General features: G+C 43.9%; 1 protein-coding gene across 2 annotated transcripts in view; it reads right to left on the reverse strand.

Moving 5' to 3' along the window:
• The window catches only part of INPP5D (inositol polyphosphate-5-phosphatase D), a 237,395-nt gene that overhangs the window by 83,444 nt on the left and 127,446 nt on the right, over window positions 1–26,505 (reverse strand). Inside the window, exons 5-6 of one of the 2 annotated variants that reach the window (XM_077488478.1) lie at window positions 11,901–12,041; window positions 2,759–2,846 (exon numbers count right to left, since the gene is read on the reverse strand). In XM_077488478.1, the coding sequence (XP_077344604.1) occupies window positions 2,759–2,846; window positions 11,901–12,041 (229 nt within the window). Of the gene's footprint in view, window positions 1–2,758; window positions 2,847–5,670; window positions 5,820–11,900; window positions 12,042–26,505 lie in introns of those variants that run through there. The other variant, XM_077488479.1, reaches the window with a different exon arrangement.

A 26,505-nucleotide genomic window follows, 5' to 3' on the forward strand; every position in this document is an offset into this window, starting at 1 on the left:
TTATTTTAAAAGTCAGCAGCTGCAGTATGGAAGCTCTAGATTTACAAAAAAAAACTAAAAAAAAAAACAACTTTTAAAATGACATTGGAGTGTTAAAACCGGAGTTCCACCGTTTTTTTTTATGTTTTTTTTTAAAGTTAGCAACTGCAAATACTGCAACTGCTGACTTTTAAAATAAGGGCATTTACCTGTTCAGGGCGCCCGCAATGTCAGCACCCAAAGCCAATCTGTCTCTTGGCTCTTGGGTGCTGCCGCCGCCATCTTCGATATGGGAATCAGGAAGTGAAACCTTGCAGCTTCACTTCCCGGTTCCCTACTGCACATGTGCGAGTCGTGCTGTGCAATACGGGCGGTCCCTGCTGTCTCTGGGACCCGTGTGTTTACCAGCAGACAGTGGAGAAGGGACAGGAAGTGGCGTAAAGACCCACAGATTCTGCGGCTATCTATGAAGTTGGTGCAAATACCTGTATTAGACAGGTATCTGCACCCCCCTCCCCCCTGAAAGGTGCCAAATGTGACACCGGAGGGAGGGATGGTTCCGAAAAATGGAGGTTCCTTTTTTGTGTGAACCTCCGCTTTAAATTGTTGTTTTGTGTATATGCCGTAAAGTGTGATTGTTATACTCACTGTGGAACCTAAGGGGTTAATCCTCTGCTACTAAAACTATTGCATTTCCATGTTCTGTGTACTGTGGGAGACCCGATATAGTGAATGCAGGGTGCTGGGTTTAGTAACACTTTAAAAGACATTTTAATGCTTGGGTTTGGCATTAACTATTTAACTTTACCATTTGTCATCCAGCTACAACATAACGGAAATAACAGTGTAACTGGACAGAATGCACACACTAATATACAATCTAGCAAAATATCTCACCAGAATGCCCACACTAATACAAAATTTAGCAAAATGAAATATAACAAGAACAGTTTTTTATGGGAAAGAAAAACATGTGCTCAAGGAAACAAAAACAGTTGGGGTCAAAAGAAGATTGGTATAGTCAGGAAAGTGAAACAAAATAGGATTGTAGAAAAAGGAACAGGAGAATCACAGTACAAAGTATAAAAGTAGAGATCAAGAAGGTGTGCCTTTAATAGCTCAGGTGGGAAATTATTTGTCAGCATACTTTTACAGTAGGCTGTCGTAGGGGGTACATTGCTGCCCAAAGGTTGGAAACATTGTACTAAACAAGGGGTACAATAGTGGCCCTGCGACAGGGGCGGACTGACCATTGGGCCACTCGGCACTGCCCGAGGGCCCCGAGCCACTAGGGGGCCCCATCAGGGTTGCCAGCCTCAGTGAAACCAGGGACAGTATGTAAAAATCTGTGTTTTGTTTACATCTGTCTCTGAAATCTCCCTTACCGACATCCTTTTGGTCTAAAAATCCTGAGATTATAGCTGCCCCATCTCTCCAGTACCTTCTCAGCCAATAGAAACATGTCTGTGTATACTGTGTGTACATGTATGTGTATACTGTGTGATTGTATACTGTGTGTGTGTATACTGTGTGGCCCCATAAGCTTGGATTTCCTGGGGGCCCCATAATCTCCTATTGCCCAGGGGCCCCATGAGCTGTCAGTCCACCCCTGTCCTGTGATTGCTTTAGGACGCAGTAATACAAGTGGCACAGTTCACTATGGCTGCATGACGATTTGCTCAAGCAGCCAGATTACATTTGGGTACATCTATATGCTAAGAATCAATAGAGGAGATTAAAGTAAAACCTATTTTCGTTTTGGATAGAGTGGAGAGGGATTAGAACACCTGTCAGTTTTTATTGCTGTCCGTGCCCCCGTTAAGAAGATTCATCCTCTCTATTTGTCCTGTTTAGTATTATCAATGAAAGTGAAAGTAAAAGAAAATCACAAATTTTGTGTTGTCCACAGAAAAGCAATAGAGCAGAAATTGTCCAATGGCAACCCAGGGGTCCCAATGGAAAATCCTTAATTTTCCGGGATTTGCTCTCACTTCCTGTTTAGCTATAGGACAGGAAGTGAAGAGAAATCTCAGCAATGGGACACAGATGGTGAACAAAAAATCTGAGAGGGGTTGTAACCCTCCCTTGCTCTATCCAAAATGAAAAAAAAAAAAAGTTTTTCTGATAGTTCTACTTTAGGCTGGGTTCACACTATAGCCGCATGTGGCTTACAGCAGGTTCACTGTTATAGGTCCAATTTCAGTCCAAATTTTGGGCTGAATTTGGAACTGAAACGGACCAAAAGACGCACAGGGCTCCTGTGCAAATTTGCATCGGAGCCGCAGCGGAGCTATGTGAACAGCTCCATAGAGAGCTGGTTGAAACCTCCTGCTAGTATTGTGAATGGGATACAGAGAATCTGCATCCAATTCACAATAGTGTGAACCCAGCCTTAACTAAAACTGAAGCACACAGAATCTGGTGCAGCTGTGCATAGTAACCAATCAGAGTCTAACTTCAGCTTGTTCAATTAAGCTTTGCCAATAAAACCTAGCAGCTGATTGGTTACTATGAACAGCTGCACCAGATTCCGTGTGCACCAGATTTAGTAAATCTCCCTTGGTGTGTTTCTGTGTTTTAAATAGCTGTAATAGGGTTTTCAAAAATTAGAAGGTCCCCATCAATATAGTCAAACCCCAGATTACCTGCCTGGCCCTATTTGTCTTTATATTTTGGTAAAACCTATATAGAAATGTATAATGATTTCATCTTGGACCGACTAAACAAGTCTATATTTCTTAAGAGTGTTGCTGTTATAAATTTCACAAGTGAGACTTACAGGAGATCGCTGGCGGAATCCAGGGGAGAACTGGGGTTCAAATGTACTCTGTAGAGACTCCAGGGCTGGCAGAGTGCGGGTCACCTCACTAAGGAACAACAAATATATTAGAGAGAAAAATGCAGAACTACTCATGAATCATCTGTTCGTACATTAGGCACACTTCTAATGCAACCTGTCTAGGTCATGTACAGTAAATAGCCATATACTGTATAAACATTGGCCTTATATGTTACGGCACAGCGCCCTAAAGCCTCGCCACACACAATGAGAATATCGCACAAATTTTATCATACTGAAGATCAAGAGGTTACTAACCCAATGAAAATTCTTGTAGGACAGAATACAACTTTGGAAGTGATGTAATGTGTTGTATTCTATTGTTGTATTTTTTCTCATATTCTATGGTTATATATTTTATGTTTCCAAGCATGCATGGTCTTGCTTTTTTCTGATTTGTTTCAGACGATTGGACGAATGCTGTACAGGTTAAAGCGAAAATCATACAATCTGGTATCATACAAGAAAACTTCTTGTGTTTGACATTTCGGATGAACTGTTATGATTGGTTCTGGAAAGCTGTGTACTAACAATCAGTTTATCATACAATCGCTCCAAAAACTATATTCTTCATCTGATTTTCTGGTTTTGTGTACTAGGCTTAAGGCCTGATTCACACCTATGCATTTTTAGTGCTTTTTGCATTTTGCAGATTTTGCACTACAGTCCATTTAACATGGTTTCCTATGGAACACGTTCTGTTGTGCAAATCTGCAAAATGCAAAAAAATCACAAAAAATGCATAGGTGTGAATCAGGCCTTAAGCCTAGTATACACGGTACGAAGATCAGAAGGGGATTATCGTTTAACAGGCTGTTGTCTGAAGTTATTACCGTTAGTACGCTCCTTTCAACAATTGTTTTCCAATTTTTGGCCAACAAATGTTGGATGGCAGGCTAGTAAATTTTCCAAATTTTACTCAGATGTCACCTCCACGGCAGATTTTCTGATGGTCAGTACACAAATCCGTCACACAAAAGTCGAAAGTACAAACACGCGTTCTTGGAATCAATGCTCACCAAACACAAAATTAGCAAAAGGGGCACTGAAGAGCTTAAATTCCTCATAGTACGCCAGTACGTTCGTGTTTGTGGCACGACAATTTGTGTAATGTTACTATGCAAGACAAGATCCTGGCACACGCCCTTTTGCCAAAAATCAGACTCTCGGCTGTCCAACAATCGTACAACGTGTACGAGGCTAAAGTGTAGGAGACCAAAGCAACTAATCAGATATCACCGGGACTAGCTAAATAAGGAAAGACAAGAAAGTTGTTTTGGTTGGTGCTATGGCTATTATACCTCGTAAGACCATTACACTTTGTGCTACCTATGAAATAAGACTTACGCTGCGTACACACAATTGTAATTATGGTTGGAAAAAGGTCTGAAGGTTTTCCCGACAGAATTCCGCTCAAGCTATCTTGCCTACACATGGGCACACCAAATTACAACCGTCAATAACACGATTGCGTACAACACGTACGACGGGACTAGAAAAAGGAAGTTCAATAGCCAGTAGCCAATAGCTTCCGTCTCGTAGTTGAATCTGAGCATGCGTGAGTTTTTGCCCGTGGGAATTGCATACACACGATCGGAATTTCCGATATAAAAGTTTTTCCGTCTGGAAAATTGAGAATACGCTCTCAAATTTTTGCTGGCAGGAATTCAGCCAGCTAAATTCCAATGGAGCAATATACACGGTCGCATTTTCCAATGAACAGCTCTCATCTGACTTTTGCTGGCCGGAATTCCGATTGTGTGCATGCAGCATAAGTATAAAAAGTTGTAACCGTGCGACCAGCGTGATCATTACCTATATAAGTCATGTAGTGTATAGAGCAGGAAGGAACCAACAGCATGCTGGGAAACTCTTCTGGCTGACGATCACTGACATTTCCATGAAAGAACTGAAGCCTTTTACAGCATGCATTTGCATGTGCTGAAAGCAGTGACTAATCAGGTCATCACTGAAGACCAATCTAAGGATAAGCAGGTCTCACACTCACCTATCAGATCTGGCTGTCTATGATTTTCCTTAGATACATTAACGTTCCTTACAGAGCTCTGTCTTTCAGCTAATTTTCTAAGCTGTTTCTCTGCAGTAGTGAAAACCCAGTGCTGTAACTATTGGCAGACAGTCTTCCAGGGCACAGACAAGGAAAGGTGCCCCATGGGCACAATAAAATGTTGATAGAAATGAGTGCATAAGGATAGAAAATGACCAAAAAAAAAAAAATGACAACTGTTTGTTACGTAACTGGCGCCAGCAGATGCAATGTGACAGTTTGCAGTGGGTGTAAATCTCAGGAACTATACATATGATATCAGTGTTGCCTCTGCAATAATATCAGAAAGGAGAATAAAGAGGGTAGGGCATAGTGAAAATTGGGCGTGTCCTCAGACTTGAAAGGTAAATGTGACATTACGTCATTCCATGTCTTGAACCTAGTTACATGCCTGTGAACACAATCCCTACGATCTGACGTGACGATCACCTAAAACTCCTAAAATTCAAATCCTACAGAAAGCGCAGCCTCAGGATTTGTGACGTTAAGAATAATACAAAGGGAATGAGAACATGCATTTGTGTATGAAACAGATTAAACAATGAAGAACCGACATGGTGAGCTTATGGCCCATAAGAGAGCAGAGGAGAAGAGATGCAGCACTTCCCCTTACCTTAGACAGCTAGCACTGAACTCCTTTGCCCCCTCCTCTCCATACCTTTCCTTTGTGATGTGATGCTTGGCTCTCTTCCCTCTGCATTCAGTACAGTAGAGGGGAGGGGACAGCAGGGAAGCTTTCCCCGAAGCAGAGCAAAGATTTTATTTGCAAGGAAGATAGTCTTACACATAAGTGAGAGTTCTCTTTTCCATGGCTGTGCATTGCACTCAGGATCAAGCAGCAGAACAGTCACCGGTCTGAGAATGTTCTTCTCCATCTGTCTCCCACGGTGACTAAAAAGCAGCCACTGAAGGGCGAGTCTGTCCCAGATGTGCATAGAACGAGGGGAGGGGGCTGGATCACTCTTCCCTTTATTACACACATTGGTACTGTACAATGGGGTTAAGTATTTACAGGGATCATTGTAGCAATTTCTTGTCCTTATATAGTCCTTTAGAATATGTAGCCACTTAAAAAAAAAGTAAGATCAATAGTACAAAAAAAAAAAGAATTATATTTATTTTATAAATATATTGTATATTTATTCATTTCAAAAATAAATAAAAATAATTATAAATTATATAATTCAACCACTTCAATACCGGGCTTATTCTGGCACTTCTCTACTTCATGTAAAAATCATAATTTTTTTGCTAGAAAATTACTCAGCACCCTCAAACATTAATTTATTTTTTAGCAGACACCCTAGGGAATAAAATGGCAGTCATTGCAACTTTTTATCTCACACGGTATTTGCGTAATAATTTTTCAAATGCCTTTTTTTGGGGGGGGGGGGGATAGTTTCATGAATTAAAAAATAACAAAAACAGTAAAGTTAGCCCAATTTTTTTGTATAATGTGAAAGATGATGTTACGCCAAGTAAACAGATACCTAACATGTCACGCTTTAAAATTGCGCACAATCATGGAATGGCGCCAAACTTCATTACTTAAAAATCTCCATAGGCAACACTTTTTTACAGGTTACCAGTTTAGAGTTACAGAGGAGGTCTAGTGCTAGAATTGTTGCACATGCTCTAGCGCACGCGGTGATAACTCACGTGTGGTTTGAGCAGCGTTTACATATGTTGGCGGGACTTACGTGTGCGTTCACTTCTGAGCACGAGCTACCAGGGACAGGGGTGTTTTAAATTATTTTATTTTTTTTTACTTAATTTTTTTATTTTTACACTTTTTTCACATTTAACATTTTTTTTTTTATCACTTTTATTCCTATTACAAGGAATGTAAACATCCCTTGTAATAGGAATGTATGTGACAGGTCCTCTTTATAGAGAAATGTGGGGTCAATCAGACCCCACATCTCTCCTCCAGGCTGGAAAGCTGACAGCCGCGGCTTTGTTTATTTCCGGGTACCTTTGGCGGTCATAGACATGACTGGTGACCATCTGGTCACTGGAAGTCTCTATCGTCCTCTCGACACCGGACGATTCGTTCTCTGAGCGCCTGATGGCATGGGAGAGCCTGGAGAAGCACCGGATGGTGGCAGGAGGGGGGTCATCCCCTCCCATCACCTATAAGAATGATCAAGCAGTGGAACTGCTGCTATGATCATTCTTATCGTGCACAGACTCGCTGGCTGCACAGAATGATATCTGAATGATGCCTCTAGCTGCAGGCATCATTCAGATATCCCCCTTAAAGTCAAGGACGTCATTTTACTATGGCCAGTTATGGAAGTGGATAATTATATATTTATAAATATAATATAAATATATTTATATTTATTATATATATTTATGTGTATAGCTTGTTGTCCTTGAACCTTTGTTCAAAAAACTGGTTCACTGACCAGCAAAATAGCAAATTCAGACTACTAAAGCTGGCTATACACTAGTAGAATCAAAGAAATTAGCTATTGGATTATTTGTTTCATTCTTGTTAATGGGGGTCAATCAATGATTTCAACCATAGAGGGAAGTAGAAAGAGAAAGATGGAAAGTTTAGAAATTAGAATGAACAAAATTTTAACTCTGCATGTAGTTTTTGTTTGGGAAAAAAAAATCATACTTATAATGCAAATGTGCATCCCGAAATGAAATGTAGAATTTGAAATATTGGCATGCCAATCGAATGCATGTTTTCAGGGTTTTCAGATGAAATCTGTCATAATAGTACAATCAAATGCTCTGATGAATGATTTTTTTTTTTTTTTCTGGGAACATTTGAACACATTTCTGCTGGTATATGACCAGCTTAAAGTGATTGTAAACCCTTACATATACCCACCAAAGTGACTGATACACTGAGATGACAAATCTTACATTAGCTGTACCTGTTTATCTGCAGTCATCTCTATTTGCAGACTTCTAGGGCTTAATGTACACGGGACGTTTTTAAACCTCTCCGCAACAATTTAACCTGACAGATAGTAACAGACGTTTAAAAACTCTCTCTGCCACGTTTACATGACATGTTTAGCCGTATTTGCGTTTAGAAGTGTCAATACTCAAAAACGTATCTCCTTTAAAAATGCCTGTAAAGGAAACACGGCTAAGCACGAGTTACCACATTTACACATGTTTACAAGCTGTTACAGGCATTTCCCGTTTCAAATGTCTCTGAACATCTGTCCTGAATGAATTTGTAGCGATGACACTTTGGACAAGGTGTCTGTCATGTACAAATTTTTTTTTTTTGCCTCAGAACAGTAATGGGGTTCTGAGGGTTAATTGTGTAGGTTTAAAGCGGAGGTCCACCCTAAAATGGACCTTCCGCTCATCGGATTCCTCCCCCCCTCCGGCGCCACAATTGGCACCTTTCAGGGGGGAGGGGGGTGCAGTTACCTGGATAATCCAGGTAACTGCACCCAATTCCGGGCTAGCTCTCTGTGGAAAGGGGCGTACATTACGCCCCTTTCCGCAAGTGCCCGCCCCCTTCCGCAAGTGCCCCGCTGCCTGCTGGGAAACACACAGATCCCAGAGGCAGCGGGGACCGTCCTCATTGCGCAGCGCGGCTCGCGCATGCGCAGTAGGGAACCGGGAAATGAAGCCGAAAGGCTCCATTTCCGGATTCCCATACCCAAGATGGCGGCGGCAGCACTCGAGTGTTGATCTAGAGATCGGCTTCGGGTGCCGACATCGTGGGCGCGCTGGACAGGTAAGTGTCACTATTTTAAAAGTCAGCAGCTGCAGTATTTGTAGCTGCTGACTTTAAAAAAAAAAAAACGCGGAGTCCCGGCGGACTCCCGCTTTAACTTTGACATCAGTTTGGCTGGGCTGTGCTAGAGTTCTGCCTGGTCATGTGTACAGTTAGGTGCACATGACAGGCCCAGAACCAGGCCTGGTTGGACGCTTTGGGTATCAGCTTTCCCGGAGCCAATCAGTGGGTGCGCCGGGCCCTGCTGAGGAGTCTGGGGAAGGGTACTTAAGATGTGGAAGTCACGTGTTCTAGGTTCCTTAGCCTTAGCGGTCTATTCCTGATTCTGGACCGGGGTAGCCCTGCAAGGGGTCCCGGTCACGGGAGCGTTCGTCGATCCGCAACATGCTTCGGTTAGCTAAACCCAAAGCATCTGGGTGTGCTCTCGGCTTGGAGGGGCACCGCAGCTCCTGTAAGCGACAGGGAGAGGGCTCTTCGGAGGAGGGCCAACAAGCTGGCATCCTGAGAAGTGCCTGGTTGCTGAGTTGTGATGGACACTGAGGAATTCACGCTTTTTCCAGTACTGTCAAGGAGACAGAGAACATTCCAGGTGCTGTGGAATAAGATTCCTGTTCACTTCTGTTACCAGTTACTCAAGATCAAAGATTTCACAAGTTCTGGATCAAAGTGCTGACTGCCATAATCTCTGGCTAGAGATTTGTTCAGCCTTGAAGCGCTCAGCTGCAAGTGGCTACTCTCTGGGTGATATTAGAGACTTTCTGATAGTAGCAGTTCAAGGTGCCTGAGTCTCTTCACCCTTGCCCTCTGTTCCCATATGAGACTGTGTTGTTGGATGTTACCCCTGCAAATAAAAACCTTTTCTAAAGGACTTTTATGGTGTCAGTGTCCAAAGTATTGGGTACTAACTCTGGAAACCCCTAGCCGTGGAAGGACCAGCCAAGTGGAGGTAACCGGTAAGCCCAAAAGTTAAGGCCGCCCTGCCAAGGGTTATGGCCGCTACACATTTTTTTGTGTTCCAAAAAATGCTTCTAAACTCAACTGCCTAGAAACAACTATAAATGACCCTGTGTACATGTACTGATAAGATAACAGAGGAGAGTTCAGGAGCAGCTGAAAAAAATGGCTAACTGCTCCTAAACATCCGTTTACCAGCAGCAGTGTACATGAAGCCTTACACACAGGTCAAAGGGTATTTCTCAGCTCAGGTTGGCAGGGGGCGGGCATCTGATATCACATACTGCATAGGAGAGCTGAAAGTAATCTGAAACATGATTGGAGGGAAAGGACCCCCCCCTTTCATGGTCTCATAGGGCAACATGCACAGCTGAGGATGTCAACCACCTGCTGTGTGCTGGAGAGGGGTGGGCTGTCTCCCGAGATTCCGGGGTGTCAGGATAGCCTGTCAGAAGTGACTAATGCAGATAGCAGAGGGAAAACAAAGGTGGCAGAAATCACACGTGGTGCTTTGAATTGAGGCAAGTACACACTATAGAGGGATATGCTCTATTCATTTTTCATTTCAGGCTTACAACCTTTTTAAGTGTTCTTTTCTAATTGGTAGGTTTGGTTTACTATGCATAAGTGACCTTTTTAAATGGAGCCATTGGCTTCTGCTGCTGTCAGTCAAATCCTGTGATGAGGGAGCAGGGGGCGGGGCAGAGACGCACTGTGTATATCTATGGAAGCACGCAGCCTGGCTTGGGATTGAGCCCACACAAAAGCCCCCATAGTAAGTGGCTAGCTATGGAGGTACTCGCCGGCAAAGGACCCCAGAAGAGGAGTTAAGTATTGCAGAGAGCAGGTAAGTATAACAAGTTTATTATTTTCAGAAATATAGAAGGTTTACAATCACTTTATTCAGAACAGCTGAACAGGAAAAAAACAAATCAATAATTCATTGCTTAACCCCTTTCTGACCGCCTTGCGCAGATATACTGCGGCAGAAGGGCAAGTACAGACAGATTAACGTACCTGCTCCTTAAGAGGCGGCCTGCGGGCGCACGCGCCTGCCGGGAGCTCCATGACCGTGATCGCAGTTCCCGCACACTCAATGTCTGATCGTTTCACGGAGAGGAAGAATGGGGAAATGATGATCTAAACAAGCATTTCCGTGTTCTGCCTTGTGACAGTACACTGATCACAGCTCACTGTGAAAAGAAGCGGTGATCAGTGTCGTGTCACACACAGCCCATCCCCCCACAGTTAGAATGACTCCCTAGGACACATTTAACCCCAACAGCGCTACCTAGTGGTTAACCCCTTCACTGCCAGTCACATTTACACAGTAATCAGTGCATTTTTAATTGCACTGATCGATGTATAAATGTGAATGGTGCCAAAATCGTGCCAAAAGTGTCGGATGTGTCCGCCATAATGTTGCAGTCCCAATAAAAATCGCTGATCACCGCCATTACTAGTAAAAAAAAAATGTATAAAAAAGTGCCACCCCTATTTTGTAGACGCTATAACTTTTGCGCAAACCAATCAATAAACGCTTATTGCGATTTACTTTGCCAAAAATATGTAGAAAAATACGTATCGGCCTAAACTGAGGAAAAAAACGTTTTTTATATATTTTTTGGGGATATTTATTATAGCAAAAAGTAAAAAATAATGTTTTTTTTTTTTCCGAAATTTGCACTATTTTTTGTTTATAGCACAAAAAATAAAAACCGCAGGGGAAAAAAATACGTAAATTTTGTCTGGGAGCCATGTCTCATGACCGCGCAATTGTCAGTTAAATCGATGCAGTGCCGAATCACAAAAAGTGTTCTGGTCTTTGGCCAGCCAAATGGTCCAGGGCTTAAGTGGTTAAAATAAATTTGATAGGTTTATAAAAATTTGTCTACACTCTAGGAATTAAGGCAACAATTCTATGCTCGTTTTAAAACCTACATGTCTCCCTGAAATATGAAAAGACAAACACAGACTAATGCCACATACACACGATCAAAATTCTCTTCGGAAAAAGCTCTGGTGGTTTTCCTGTCGGAATTCCAACGTCATTTTGCTCAAACTGTCTTGCCTACACACGGTCACACCAAATTCCGGCGGTCAATAACACCGTGACATACAACACATTCGACGGCACTATAAAAAGGGAAGTCTAATGCTTCGAGCATGCGTCAAATTGTTTCCGAGCATGCATCGGAATTTTGCGTGTCATAATTGCATACAAAATCTGATGAAAAGCTCCCAGCGGACTGTTTCCCTCAGAAATTCTGTCCGTGTGTACGCGGTATTACACTTCATAAAATGCCATTTTGAGCATGTTCAGTAACATTTGCATGTCATACCTGTACAGCCCGGTACAAAGAGTCATCAGAAGCTTCTTGAACTGTGGGAGGCTCTGCGATCCATTGCGCACCATCTCACAATCGCTGCTCATGTGCAGACTCAAGTACTGACGAATGGCCTGTAAGTGCTCTTCTGGAACGCTATAACACAAAAATTAGGAAATAAAATGGTTGTTTTTTTTTTCCAGTGGAGAAAAGTTAGAAAAACAAAAACACTATAATTAATGCATTGCTATGGGCTGCTACACTTTGTAGGTTGAATTTCACTAACACAAGACGTATTTTTATGATGTACTGTACATGTATGAGTTTTTTGCTTGCCTCTTTTTCCATAGGAAACACCTCCATTTTACATTAAAACATGGAAATACTAAAAAGTCACCCGTCTACTATATTTTTATAGGAAGTATTATAAATTTGCTCAAGACTTTTTCATCAAATGCACTTGAATAAACCACAGAATTTTTTTTCAGTTTCTGATAAAACAGACAAGTTCAGAAAACTACTGTGTATGCTAATGTATACATTTAAAAGACTACAAAAGATAAAAAGTTTTTTTTATATTTGGATAGAGTAGCGAGGGCAGTGTCATTGATAGAGCACGGTATCTAGTATACGTGCCCCGTATCTCCTAAGAAAGGCCCCAGGTTTCCAACACTGGGATTGCCCACCACTGTAGCACTGGGCATCTCTCTTTGCTAGCTGCCTGTCAGAAAGATAGCTGAGGGTAGCTTCCCAAATGCTCCTCCCAGAGGCATTGCTATGGGGTGGCTATTGGGGCTGTAGCCCCAAATCTGGGGCCAGTAGCCCCGAGTCTCTTGCTGCAGGGTACCTGCCCAACCAGACAGCAACGGCAGGCGGGCTGGCTGCATGCCAGCAGGCGGACAAGCAGAGATGACATCCTCTCTCTTCACCCGCTCCACACCAGCGCTCCTCACAGCCAAGCCTCTTCAATGTGGGAGCAATGTGCGACAGGGAGCAGAGAGATGTTACCATCTCTCACTGCCCACCACACATCAGTGCTCTTCCATCCTCACAGCGTGGTGGAGTGGAGGTCAAGTGCTTCCTATCATTGGTGGAGCTCCACTCTACAACCAGACCCCCTTGCTTCAATGTCGGAGGTGCGGCGGGGAGCAGCGAGATGACATCATCTTTCACTGCCTGCTCTGCATCACCATTCTCCTGCCCTCACTTAATAAACCAGTGATGCCAGCCTTCCAACAATGCAACAACAATGCACATTTGGTGGCACTGACTGGCATGGCAAGTGACCATCCACATATGGTGGTAGGTGACGTGACAAGTGACAATCTGCAAATGGTGGCAGGAGACGACGTGCAAGTGACGATCTGCAAATGGTGGCAGGAGACGTGGCAATCTGCCAATGGTGGCAGGAGACATGGTAATCTGCAAATGGTGGCAGGAGACGTGGCAATCTGCAAATGGTGGCAGGAGACATGGTAATCTGCAACTGGTGGCAGGAGACGTGGCAATCTGCCAATGGTGGCAGGAGACGTGGCAATCTGCAAATGGTGGCAAGTGACATGGCAAGTGACAATCTGCAAAAGATGGCAAGTGACAATCCACATCTCCACATTTGGCGACAGTGGTAAGTGACAATCCACAACTGATTGGAGGCGACATGGCAAGTGACAATCCAAATCTAGTGGCAGGTGATGGTGGCAAGTAACAAGCTGCATCTGGTGACAGGAGACGCTGGCAAGTGACACGCTGCATCAGGTGGCAGGAGATGTGGCAAGTGACACTCCCAAGGCTCCCACAGATTCTGCATTATGGCGAGTCGAACTACTTCATTATATATTACAATGTAGCAATAGAAACGTGGTTCCATGATGATTGAAGCACCAACACCAGCCATTGCCCACAAGAAATTGCTTACCACCGGTGTGCCCCCCCCCCCCCCCACCACTGCGGGCCTGAAAAAAGGTTGGTGACTGCTGCTATGGGCTCTACCCCAGATCTTTTGCAGACCTAGCAACACCCCTGGCTCCTCCACAGCTTTGACGTATCACATGACATAAGGGAGAGCCTGAAAGAAAAGACATCCCTTGGCATTGAACCGCGTGGCACCCGAGGTCTGTAAATTCAAAGAGGGAAGTGGGGAATTGTACTGGGGACACAATGACCTGGTAGAAGGGGTAATTACAAATATTTGTGCCTTGGAGGGGGAAGAGGATTTTTGCTGCAAAAGGGGATTGGGGAGGTGTAAAATATTTGTGCTGGGAGGAGGGATTGGAGGGATTTTTGCTGGGAGGGGAGATTTTTTTAGTGGGGAGATTTGTGCTGGGAGGGGGGATTTAGGAAGGAGAATGATTTGTGCTGGGAGCAGGGATTTGGGTGTTGGGGGATTTGTACCCAGGTGGCGGATTGGGAGGGGATTTGTGCTGGGGGGGGGTGGTTGGAGTATTTTTGGCGAGGGCAGAGGGAGGATTTGTGCTACAATGAGGGATGTTTGATGAGAATGGTTTGTGCTGGGAGATGGATTTTGGAGGGGAAGAGAGTTTTTGAGGGAAGAGGACCTTTTGTCAGAGAACAGTTCTTAGGTTTGGCACACCTGCAAATGCCCAATAAAATCAGAGATTGGCACATAGAAATTCACCAATGGCACATTGATGTTCGCTAATGTGCATGCACGCATGGGCACGAGAAGCCGCAAGGATCCATGTGCCAGTGTGCACACAATGCATGACCTATTCTGGCACCCAGTCGACTATTTAAAGCCAGCAGTATGAGCCATTAGTTGCTGGATGATCTTCAGCTCCTCCCATGTGCTCCTGTGTTCCTGTTCTTGGTATTATTGGATTTCCTGTTAGCGAACCTGGCTTGCCTCCATCTCCGTCTTTGACCCTTGGCTTGTTCCAGTGACCCCGCTTCTGCCTGCTGATCCATGCTTGACCTCTGGCTTTTTCTTCTGACTCCTCTACTGCCCGATTACCAGTGAATGACCCCAGCTGACTCCTGACCCTGCTTGCTGCTTACTCCTGGCTGACCTTCCATGCAAGACTTCAGGCCTGGCTCCTGACTCTCCCTGCTGCCAAGTCTCATCTGGTACTCCTGCCCAGCAGTGCACCCTGCTCGTCAGCCGCCATCCAGCAGGCATCTCTTCATCACCTCAGCCTGTCCCAGCTGGCAATCCCTGCTTCTCTGAGCAAAGCACTCCCTGTTACCACTTTCAGGGGCACTCTGCACTTAGCCGCCAGAGAAGCCCTCTCAGCACTTCTGCCTCTGACCAGATACATGACACCTCTGCTGGGGAGACCCTCAAGCTCTGAATCCAATACTCTATTAATTTTTTACTCCTGACCTCTATACTGTGCGCATTGCATACTTCTGAGCCCTGCACTCTTCATATTATATAGCCCCAATCCTTGCATTCTGTGAGGTAAACGCTTTTGTCCCCTGCACAGAGAGCACACACACACCTGACCCCTGGATTTTGTGTATTACTTACTCCTGACCCTTGCTCCTTATGTGGTACTTGTTCCTAACCCCTGCACTTTAAGTTACGTATTCCTGACCCCTGCATTCTGTGGGTTACATACCCCTAACCCCTATAGTCAGTGCATTACTTATTCCTAATCCCTACATTCTGTGTGGTATATACTCCTGACTCTTGCCTCTTTGCATTACATACTCCTGACCCCTGCACCCAGCACACAGCACATGGCTCAGCCCCGCCCCCACTCTCTCCTCATTAGTTCACTGGCTGTGATTAACAGCAGCAGGAGCCAATGGCTGTGTAAGCCAATGAGGAGTGAGAGACCTGGGAGAGTGGCTGCTCTCATGCACATCACTGGATCAAGATGGAGCTCAAGTAAGTATAAGGGGGGGGGGGGGGCTGGGGTGCTGCACCCAGAAGGTTATTTACCTTCATGCATAGAATGTATTTAGGCAAAAAACGTCTGCCTTTAGTGTTATTCTTTAAGGTAGGCTCAGACAAAGGAGGAGATTTACTAAAACTGGTGCACATAGAATCTGTTGTAGCTCTGCATAGAAACCAATTAGTATCCATGTTTAATTGTCAAAGTTTAACCCCCCTAGCGGTATTCCCGAGTCTGGCTCTGGGTGGAAGTTTTATACCAAAAGCGGTAACCCTGAGCCAGACTCGGGACCGCATCGCTGAATCCAGGAGGACGTTTACTTACCTTCTCCCTTGGATCCAGCGATGTCCCCCCGCTGTACGAGCGGCTCGTCCCCCGCTTGATTCATCACAGAGTCGATCTCCGTTCCCTGCGAGTGTTGCGACGCACGGGGACGGAGATCGGCGCCAAATTCAAAAAGTAAAACACACAGTATACATACAGTATAATGTAATCTTACAGATTACATTGCTGTATGTAATTATTTCACATCCCCTTTGTCCCTAGTGGTCTGCCCAGTGCCCTGCATGTAGTTTTATAATATAAAAACTGTTCTTTATGCCTGGAAACTGGAGATTGTCCATAGCAACCAAAACTGTCCCTTTACATCAAAAATGATTTTAGACCAGTTAGAAAACAGCAATAATCGGGGGGAGTGGCCGGATGTGCAAGGGGCGGAGGGCGTGTGTGGAGATGTGAGTGAAGCGCTGATGAGCTCTCTCCCTGTGTCTCCGATGCTTCGCAATTAGCGGCTGGGAAGATGCAACAGCTGAGCGGCTGAAAAGAGTGGAGTGAGGCGGGAGGCTGGTAAGGAGACAGAGCGGAAACAGCGAGGAGACAGCGGAGATTTTGAAACCCGGCGAGGGGAGCCGAGGCTTTCCGAAACCCACCGGAAATTACCGAGCCCCGCCGAAGTACGCCGAACCAACACGGGAGCCATACGAGTGACTCCTGCAGGACGCGCTACGGTCAGGCACTGAGCAACACGTGGAGAGCGGTGAGAGGAATTGCGAAAGGCTTTTTGTGAGGAGGAGATCACGAAATCTAAAAAGCCCTGAGGTATGTGAAGGGGGACTGGGTGGACTGGATGGAGGTAGTGGAGCCAGGACAACTAATAGCACTTGCGGTGAAAAGGGATACCTGACCTCTCCATTCCAGACTCCAGACCCAGCGGCTCAGTGGTAAGAAGACTTGCATATGTGCAAACCATAGCGGTGTATCAAGGAAATCTCCAACTCACATATTGAGAGGATAGATATCTCACTATCTCCAAGTACCCCAAGGTGGTCAATAACGGATAACCAGAGAGTACAAGGTCTATGTGAATGTTAGAACTGTTGGGGTTTTTTTTTTTTTTTTTTTTTTTTTTTTTTGTTTGAAAACGCATAAGTGAGGTATACCCTGTTTGTGAATATATCGGTAAAAGGTTACGATTTTAATGAAGGAGAAATGAATGAGCTCGGCTGGATGTATATCTAGCTAAAACAACCCTAGCATACGGGACCCTTCCCCCCCTTCCCCTATTATAGTCCCCCCCCCCCTTTTTTTTTTTTTTTTTTTTTTTCCTCCTAGCCCTCATCTTGGGTGTTAAAGAAATATTTACCCTATTTTTTCCCAAGGACCTTCAGACCATAAATATTGGTCTTTGTCGGTTTTTTTTTTTTTTTTTTTTTTTTTTTTTTTGTCCAACTTCACTTTGCTGTAACTGGGCTGCCTTACTGATTAAAGCCCCCACCCTAGTGGTGACTCTGGTGGTGGTTTTGGTGGTAACCTTGAGTGAAGGATGTCCAGACGCCGTGGAGAGGAACAGGTGCTAGTGGAGAGCGAAGGGGCACAACACCCTCGCTCCTCAAAAGAAAAGAACTCACAAGTAGCACAAGCAGCTGCCGCAAAATTAGAGCGATATACTCGCACACTAGGCCAGTCCCCAACAAAGGGAGAGCATGCGACATCAATGGGTCAACCTGTACAAGCAAAGCTGCAACAGGGGGGTGCAGTGGATAGAAAGAGCCAAGGTCAACCCTCAGCATTAAACAGTACTGGTGTATCAGGCTCAAAGAGTGCAAATAAACGTCAAGGGGTAACCCATGATGACACGGAAATCACTGCTAAGAGTACTTCTCCTGTCGAGGAGGACCCAACCTTGAGAGAGGTTCTTCAAGCTGTTAACGTATGCAAAACATCATTGGGAGAGCTATGTGGTCAGTTTAAGAGTATGAAGGAGGAGTTGTCAATGTTCAGACAGGACATGCAAAAAGCAGCAGAAAGAACTGCACAGCTAGAAATAAGGATAAGCCAAATGGAAGATGACCTGTACCCAGTGCAGCAAGAAGTTAATAGCATGAGGAAACAACTAGTTACCCAATTTTCCAGAATGGATGAAATAGAAAATAGACTCCGCAGAGATAACATAAGGATGTTGGGACTGCCTGAGGGGTGTGAAGGCCCTGATCCGATAAGATTCTTAGAATCATGGTTTATAGAAAAGTTTGGGAGAGAAAAATTCTCAGCTTTTTTTGCAATAGAAAGGGCTCACCGAGTCCCTTTTAAGCCCACACTTACGGGTGGTCGTCCCAGACCAATGATCCTGAAATTTTTTAATTATAATGACAAAGTGGCATTGATGCGTGGGGCAAGGGACTTGGGTAATGTTATGCATAACGGTGTGAAGATATCCTTTTTTCCAGATTACTCCCCAGAATTACAGAGGCGTAGGGCTGAATTTCTAGAGGTCAAACGTACCCTACGGTCCCATGGGATTACGTACGCTCTATTATACCCAGCGCGGCTGCGGATAGCGGCGCTGGGGGGAATACAGTTGTTTGACTCCCCGGGTGATGTAGCCCTATGGCTGGAGGCCAATAAAGAGTCATTGTAGACATACAAGGGGGGTGGGTGAGGGGGGGATTGGGGTGTTTTTTCTTTTTTTTAATGTTTCACTTTTTGTCATTGTGCATTTTTTCTGGAGCACGGGGAGAGAGTTGAGAGTGGTTTAAATGAAGTATGAAAGATTGATAGAAGGGGAGATAGGGTTAAAGGTTGTGATAATACTTGTCACTTGTTTATTACCACTTTTGGTTTCTGAATCCTCCCTGGCGGAGGAAGAAGGATATAAGAGTGGGGAAGGGAAGGAGGGTAGGGAGGAGAGTGAGAAGGCCATGAGTACCCCCTTGGGGGATTGCCTAAACAGGTGGAGGGTTGGGGGGGTGGGATGGGAGGGGGTGGTTAGGAATGGGCGGGAGGGGAGAGAGGGAGGATTGGAACAAGTAATTTCTGAGCTAGGGGTATATAAGAAGTTGAGGGTTGAACACTACAGCGCGGTTGCACAAATAATAGCTGATTTAGAAGTTAACACTATAAAGATGATACACTCGTGGGGAATTTGTAATTTAGGAGATTGGGCTCGGAGCACGTATAGTGAATTTCCACTTTTTTGTTTATTTTATTTAATTTTTTTTCTTTTTTTTTTTTTGTATTTTGAATAATGCAGGACAAAATACTTAACGTGGCCTCCTGGAATATAAGAGGCCTGGGGAGCCCGATTAAACGTGCGACGGTTTTCTCGATGCTGGAGAGGTACGGGATCGGTTTGGCCTGTCTGCAGGAGACACATTTAACAAAATTAACTGCACCTCAACTTAAAAATAGAAGATTTCAAAATCAGTATCACTCCACTTATACATCATACTCGAGAGGAGTGAGTGTGATGGTAGGAACAGGGGTGAGGTTCTCCTGCAGACAGGCCAGTATTGATGAACTCGGCCGCTATGTTTTTTTATACTGTAGTTTGGAGGATAAACCCTATATCTTAGCAGGTGTCTATGTACCGCCCCCATTTAAGATGGAGGTGGTGTACAAATTTATGGACTTCCTGGTGAATAAGGAGGAGGTTCCAGTTATAATGATGGGGGACTTTAATGAAGTGCTTGACAGAGGGATTGATAGATTCCCCATTAAACATCATCTGGGACAGTCAGGGTCAACAAGGCTGAGTGACTTCCTGAGGGAAGTGGGATTGTTAGATATGTGGAGAGTGAGGAATGTGAACATTAAGCAATATTCTTGTTTTTCAAGTTCGCACTCGACACTCTCCAGAATAGATATGGCCCTGGGTAATGAGGAAGCGCTGCAAGATGTAAGGGATATAGAGTATCTGCCTAGAGGGATATCGGACCATTCATTACTGAAAATAGCACTGAGTATAGGGGAAAAAAAAAGAACAACGGTGGGGGGCTGGAGAATTAGCCCATTCTGGCTGGAATTATTGACGGAAGTAGAAGAAATCCCAATAAGAATAAAAGAGTTTTTAGTATTTAATATAGATACGGCCTCAGCTAATATAACATGGGATACATTAAAAGCATATATCAGAGGCATCCTGATCTATCAGGTAGCTAAAATTAAACGGAAAAATAGGAGTTGGGAGGAAGGGTTTAGGAAGGAAGTGATAGAGGCAGAGGAAAATTATGTTAAAGATCCCACTTATGAAAAGAAAGGGATATGGCTGAATAAACAGCAGGGGTATAGATCATTAATTATTAAAAGGGAAGAAAATAAGCGGCTATTTCAGAAGCAACGTTACTTTGGAGAAGGAGAGAATGTGGGTAGGATGTTGGCTCAGCTAGTAAGAACGAACTCCCCCCCATCCATAACCCCAGCGATTAAGTCCACGAATGGGAAAGTCCTCACAAATGGGAAGGAGATTGTAGAAACATTCAGAGCTTTTTATGAGGACCTATATAAAACCCGAGGTCAGAGAAATAAAGATGATATGGATGCTTTTTTGGAGAAAGTGAAACTCCCAAACCTCACACAAGAGGAGAGGGAGGAGCTGGAAGCCCCTTTAACTTTGAGTGAGATACAGCAGGCGGTGTTAGGCATGGCTAATCAAAAATCCCCAGGGCCAGATGGCCTTCCGGTGGAGCTATATAAAAAATATAGTGAAATCCTACTCCCAGAACTACTTAGGACCTTAATGGGGGCAAAGTTAGAGGGGAGACTACCCGCGTCCATGAGGGAGGCGACCATTATTGTTATACCTAAGGAAGGGAAAGATCACCAAGAGGTAGCCTCGTATAGGCCGATATCACTTTTGTGTTCGGATGCAAAAATTTTAGCTAAGGCTCTGGCAAATAGGTTAAATAGGGTAATTAAGAGGCTTATACATATAGACCAGACAGGCTTCATTGCAGGGCGATCAACCAGTATGAACATAAGAAGGGCTTTCTTAAATATTCAGGCTCCTCCGGTGGGGATGGGATCAAGAGCCATTCTATCCTTGGATATGACAAAGGCCTTTGACAGTTTAGAATGGGAATATTTGTGGCGTGTCCTGGAGGGATGTGGGTTTGGTCCCACATTCATCGGATGGATTAAAATGATGTACAGTACCCCCACTGCGAGAGTAAGAATAAATAAAGAACAATCTGAATGCATAGAAATGAGTAGAGGGACAAGGCAGGGGTGTCCACTCTCCCCAATGCTCTTTGCCGTGGCAATGGAGCCACTGGCGATTGCCATTAGATCAGAACCGGGGATACTAGGGTTTCAAATGGAGGAGGGCAGGGAAGAAAGGATCGCACTATATGCGGACGATGTCCTCCTATTTTTAGGGGATACTGACCAATCTCTGGTAAGGGCAATTAAGTTAGTGGAAAATTTCGGAGGTTTCTCGGGCCTAATAATAAATTGGGGAAAGTCAGAACTGCTTCAATTAGATAATCCAGGCGTGGGAATTGCAATGGGGATACCGCGGTTGGAGGTGGTAGAGGTAATGAAATACCTCGGTATATATTTAACAGCAGATCTAGAGCAGTATGCTGATAAAAACTTGGTCCCGTTAATGGGTAAATTTAAGCGAAGCTGTGATGCCTGGAGTCGACTCCCACTGTCAGTAGCGGGTAGATGTAGCTTGATAAAGATGATATGGCTGCCACAATTGATATATGTCCTGCATAACGCTCCAGTGTGGATAGGGAAGAAGTGGTTTAAAAAACTTGAGACCCTCTTCCGGAAGTTAATTTGGAAGGGCGGACAGGCGAGGATTCGACTCCAGGCATTACAGCAGTCAACAGATAGGGGGGGTCTAGCGGTACCCAATCCCAGGAATTATTATTTAGCAGCTCAGCTGCAACATTTGGTGGGTTGTGATCAGGAGGGGGAGGTTAACCCAAATGGCAGAGTAATGCTGATAAGAGCCCCACATAAAACCATGGTGGAGGTACTGGAGGCAAGCTCTTTTCATCGTAAGGATTCCATAACAAATATGGTAAGCAAAGTATGGAGAACGGTAAAAAAGATGCTGGGGGGTAATGGATGGACAGAATACACCCCATTATGGGACAATATGAATCTGCAAGAAGTACGGTCAATTGGGAAAATCAGCACCTGGGAAAAGAAGGGTATAATCAGGCTAAGTCAAATTTATGATGGTTGTACTGTAAAAACATTTATAGACTTAAAAAGAGAATTCGATGTACCGCAAAAAACACTTTATCGATACTTGCAGATCCGGCACGCATTGATAGCGCAGTTTGGCCCACAGATACCGGAATGGGATAAGATATCCCTTCCCCAGGAGATAATGAAAATAAATAAACCCCAGGGAGCTATATCTGCCCTTTATGAATTAATATGTAAGACTACTGAAATAGAACCAGGCTTAGTTAAACAAAAGAAGAAGTGGGAGGAGGATATAGGTGAAATTACAGAGGAACAGTGGAAGAGAATAGTGGAACTAGGACCATGGGTATCGGTCTCCCCGTCACAGAAAGTATCACACTTAATGTTATTATATAGGGCCTATTTCACTCCTAAGAGGCTGTTACTATTTGGAAGAAGGACGGACGCCGACTGCCCTAGATGCCGAGGTCATGGGGATCTTATACACATGATGTGGAGGTGTCCAAAGCTTTTTCGATATTGGGAAGGAATAGTAGAAATTATAAATAAAACTTTTGGGACCAAGCTGGACCGAGACCCCAAGACTTGTATCTTGGGATATAGGAAAATAGCGGGGGAACCAAAAAATACCACGCTGGCAGTTATACGGTGTTTATTTCAAGCGCGGAAACTGATCGCGCAGAAATGGCAGTCTGATAGAGCGCCTCTTCTGAGTGAATGGACTCAAGTTATTAATGATTTAATTTGGAAAGAGAAAACTGTATATATACGCAGGGGAAACCTTAGAAGGTTTGAGAAAATATGGAGACCATGGTTGAATGAAATAGGGTACCCACCTGATTAATTAAAAAATGGATAGAGAATAGGGTAATATAAAATCTATAGAGGGTAAAATCTAGGAGTTGGTGTTCAACCTTGAGGAAGGGAGGGTAGGGTTGGGGGGGGGGTGGGAAGGGAGGAGGGAGTGATAAAGTGCTGGGGGAATGAAAACAGAAAACGCTAAAACACCCCAACAAAAGAAATATCTTTGATACTGTTCTGTATATAATTTGTTTTTTATTCTATGTAATTTATATTCGTATTCTCCCGCATGAAGTAAAATAAATAAAAAGAATCAATAAATATAAATAAATAAATAAATAAATAAATAAAAAGGGAGAGAGGAAAATGCAGATGATGGTTCAGCAGCCTAGATACTATCACACAAGTGGTGATAATAAACTGGTTATTAAGATTGGGCACCCGGGCCATGGCCGCCACTGCAACCAGTATAACCTTTTGGCTGATCTCTGATGCAAAAAAAAAAAAAAAAAAAAAAAAAAAAAAAAGAAAACAGCAATAATAAATTAGAATCACTCGCAGAATAATCATACCGCCAGGGAGGTTAACCGAACAAGCTAAAGTTAGAAACTGATTGGTTACTATGCACAGCTGTACCAGATTCTGTGGGCTCCAGTTTTAGTAAATCAACCCCAAAGTGTTAGCTCTCAGACTATTTTCAGTGTGGACAAATGATATGCAATATTTAACAATGAATGCGCTGAGGTTAATACATGTGTGCCAGACTCTTGCTTGTGACACAGGAATCAAAGCATATTTAGGGAGTATAAAGAGGCTTTGCATTTATTTATTTATATCAGCCTGCCTATAGATGGTTTGAATGTCGTCCGGTTCCTGCCGACGTTCAAACCATCTATGGCTGGCTTTAACCATGCTTCTTTAAGCCACTTCCACAGGTAATGCAATTTGGCAATACCCACTGTTTACCATGCACCACATTGTTATTCTTTTTTTGTGTGTCCAAAGATGCCTCTCGTCTTTTAAAATCCTAGAAATGCCCATGGGCGAGGGGTTAGAACCATGGGCAGGTTTTTAATAGCTGTATGTGTCTCTAATAGAGAGATTTACTCTCTCTAGCTGCCTTGATCACCAGTGTCACTAGGGATGATAGTAAGGTTAAATACAACATTGCCACCAGAACAGAAATGCAAGCAAAAAATCTTCCTGTGGGAAAACTTGCTCCTTGAAACTGTCTGCAGGACAGGAAGTGGATGGAAAACTCCCTAATGAGACACAGATGGCAAAAAAAACTGACTGCAGTTGAGAAAATATTTCCTTGTTATCTCTTGATTGGTGAAGCTTAATCTAGGCAGCATGCTAACTAATACAGCACATTCAGAATTCAATTATGAATGTGTAACCCGGGTTGGAACAAAAATTATAAAGGGGAGTTGTTCTCAAAACGTTTCCATAAAAATTCAGTGATGTCTAGATTTGGTGAATGATGTGTCCACGGAAAGCTTATGGTTTTATTCAGGTGTTCAGTATACTATACTGGTTCTGATGTTCAGGAAACCACTGTAGAATGTGTTTAGGATGCTTTATAGGTGCATCATTGTCCTGGAATACACTGCGGATGAGCTCGATGTTTGAGTCAAACGTACGTTCAACTCGAACATCCAATGGCGCCAAACAGCGAATGTTATGGGGCGTTCGCGGGAAATTTGAGCGCCGTGGAACTCCCCAAAATGCACTGCGAGCTCACAGTGAATTGCTGTAGGATGACTGGCCAAAGCATGCACCTGACCAGCATGCATTGGCCAATCACAGCTCGCTCTGCTGAGAGAGCCAGGGTGCCTTTGGCCAATCATGGCTCGGGGGACTAGGGCTGGTGCAAGGATTCTTGACACCCTAGGCAAAACCTAATTTTGCCACCCCCCATTGGCTCCTCCCCTGACTCCACCCCTTTGCTCTGCTCATGTATACCCTACCTTTTTAAGAAAGCATCCATCCACCAGTGCCCATCAAATGCAGCCTCACCAACGCCCATCCAATGCAGCCTACCAGTGCTCATCAATTAATGTTTGCTTGCTTCCATTCATTCAGGAGTCTGAAAACACAGACACAGTCCTCTGCTGCCGCTGCACCTCTGACACTATGTGCAAATGGAGCGGAGTAGGAACACCAGTGGCCGGGTGCCCTAGACAGCAGTGCGCCCTAGGCGGCTGTCAAGTTTGCCTAGTGGTAGCACTGGCCCTGAGGGGGAGTAAGTCCACGCCCCACACTATATAAGGCTGCTTACATAGCAGCCGTGTATAGTGTGTGGATGGAGATAGATTGAGCTAGATTAGGCAGGCAGATTAGTTAGTGGCATGCAGGCAGTGTATTTAATATATATATATATACAGTCTAGTAAATATATATATATATATATATATATATATATATATATATATATATATATATATACTCTGCATTTAGTGTAGACTCTATATTTAGTTAGTGTAGGCAGTGTAGTTTAAATAACAGTGTATTGTAGCGGTTAAGGGGAACCCTACATCAAATTTTTTTTTTAAATGGCGTCCAGGTCTGGTATGGATTTTAAGAGGAACCCCACGCCAAAATAAAATAAAATGGCACCCCCCCAAATTCCATATTAGACCCTTATCCTAGCATGCAACCTGTCAGGCCACAGGAAAAGGAGGGGGACAAGAGAGTGCTCCCTCGAACCGTACCAGGCCACATGCCCTCAAAATGAGGAGGAAGCTTTGGGGTCCCCCCCAAAGCACCTTGTCCCCATGTTGATAGGGACAAGGGCCTCATCCCCACAAACCTTGCCCGGTGGTTGTGGGGGTCTGCGGCCAGGGGGTTTATCGGAATCTGATCCTGCCCCCCCCCTATTTAAATGAGTATTGGGTACATTGTACCCCTACCCATCTACCTATTCACTGAAAAAGTGTCAAAAAAGTAAAAACTAAAGGAGATAGTTTTTGACAATTCCTCATTATCTTATGTTTTTTAAAAAGTGTCCCGCTATGTCCACCCATCTTTAATCACGGCACAAACGGACCTGAAAAATAGAAGAAAAAAAAAAATCCGGGCACACTATCCTATCCTGACATGCGAATTAGATGCGGAGAAACCTGCATCCAATTCACAATAGTGTGAACCCAGCTTAAGACACAAAGGTTTTGCAGCCATCCTGCGAAAACTATGAAGAGTGTACTTTTGTGGAATTTAGCAACTCTTATGTTAAATGTTTGCCTTTATTGTTGTTGACCATTCTTCTTCTTCATTCTTGCTGGGGCAGTTTGGCTATGTTGTTATTGCTTTTGTGACTTTTCCCTTGATATAATCAGTGATTTGTGGTTTGTGTTATCAAATGTACACAACCATTTGGCCTCTGAAAGTGGTAAATAATGCGCTGCTTTTATTGCAAGTGCTAACTGGCAATCATCCAAATATGATTCATCTTCCCAGTTCAGTATGTAAATGTTATTTAGCATAATCAAATGTAAGCTTCTTGTTCATCTAGTCACTTC

The sequence above is a fragment of the Lithobates pipiens genome, unplaced genomic scaffold, assembly GCF_037356315.1.
Source record: "Lithobates pipiens isolate NorthernLeopardFrog02 unplaced genomic scaffold, aLitPip1_a1.2 Scaffold_18, whole genome shotgun sequence".
NCBI classification, from domain to species: Eukaryota; Metazoa; Chordata; class Amphibia; order Anura; family Ranidae; genus Lithobates; species Lithobates pipiens.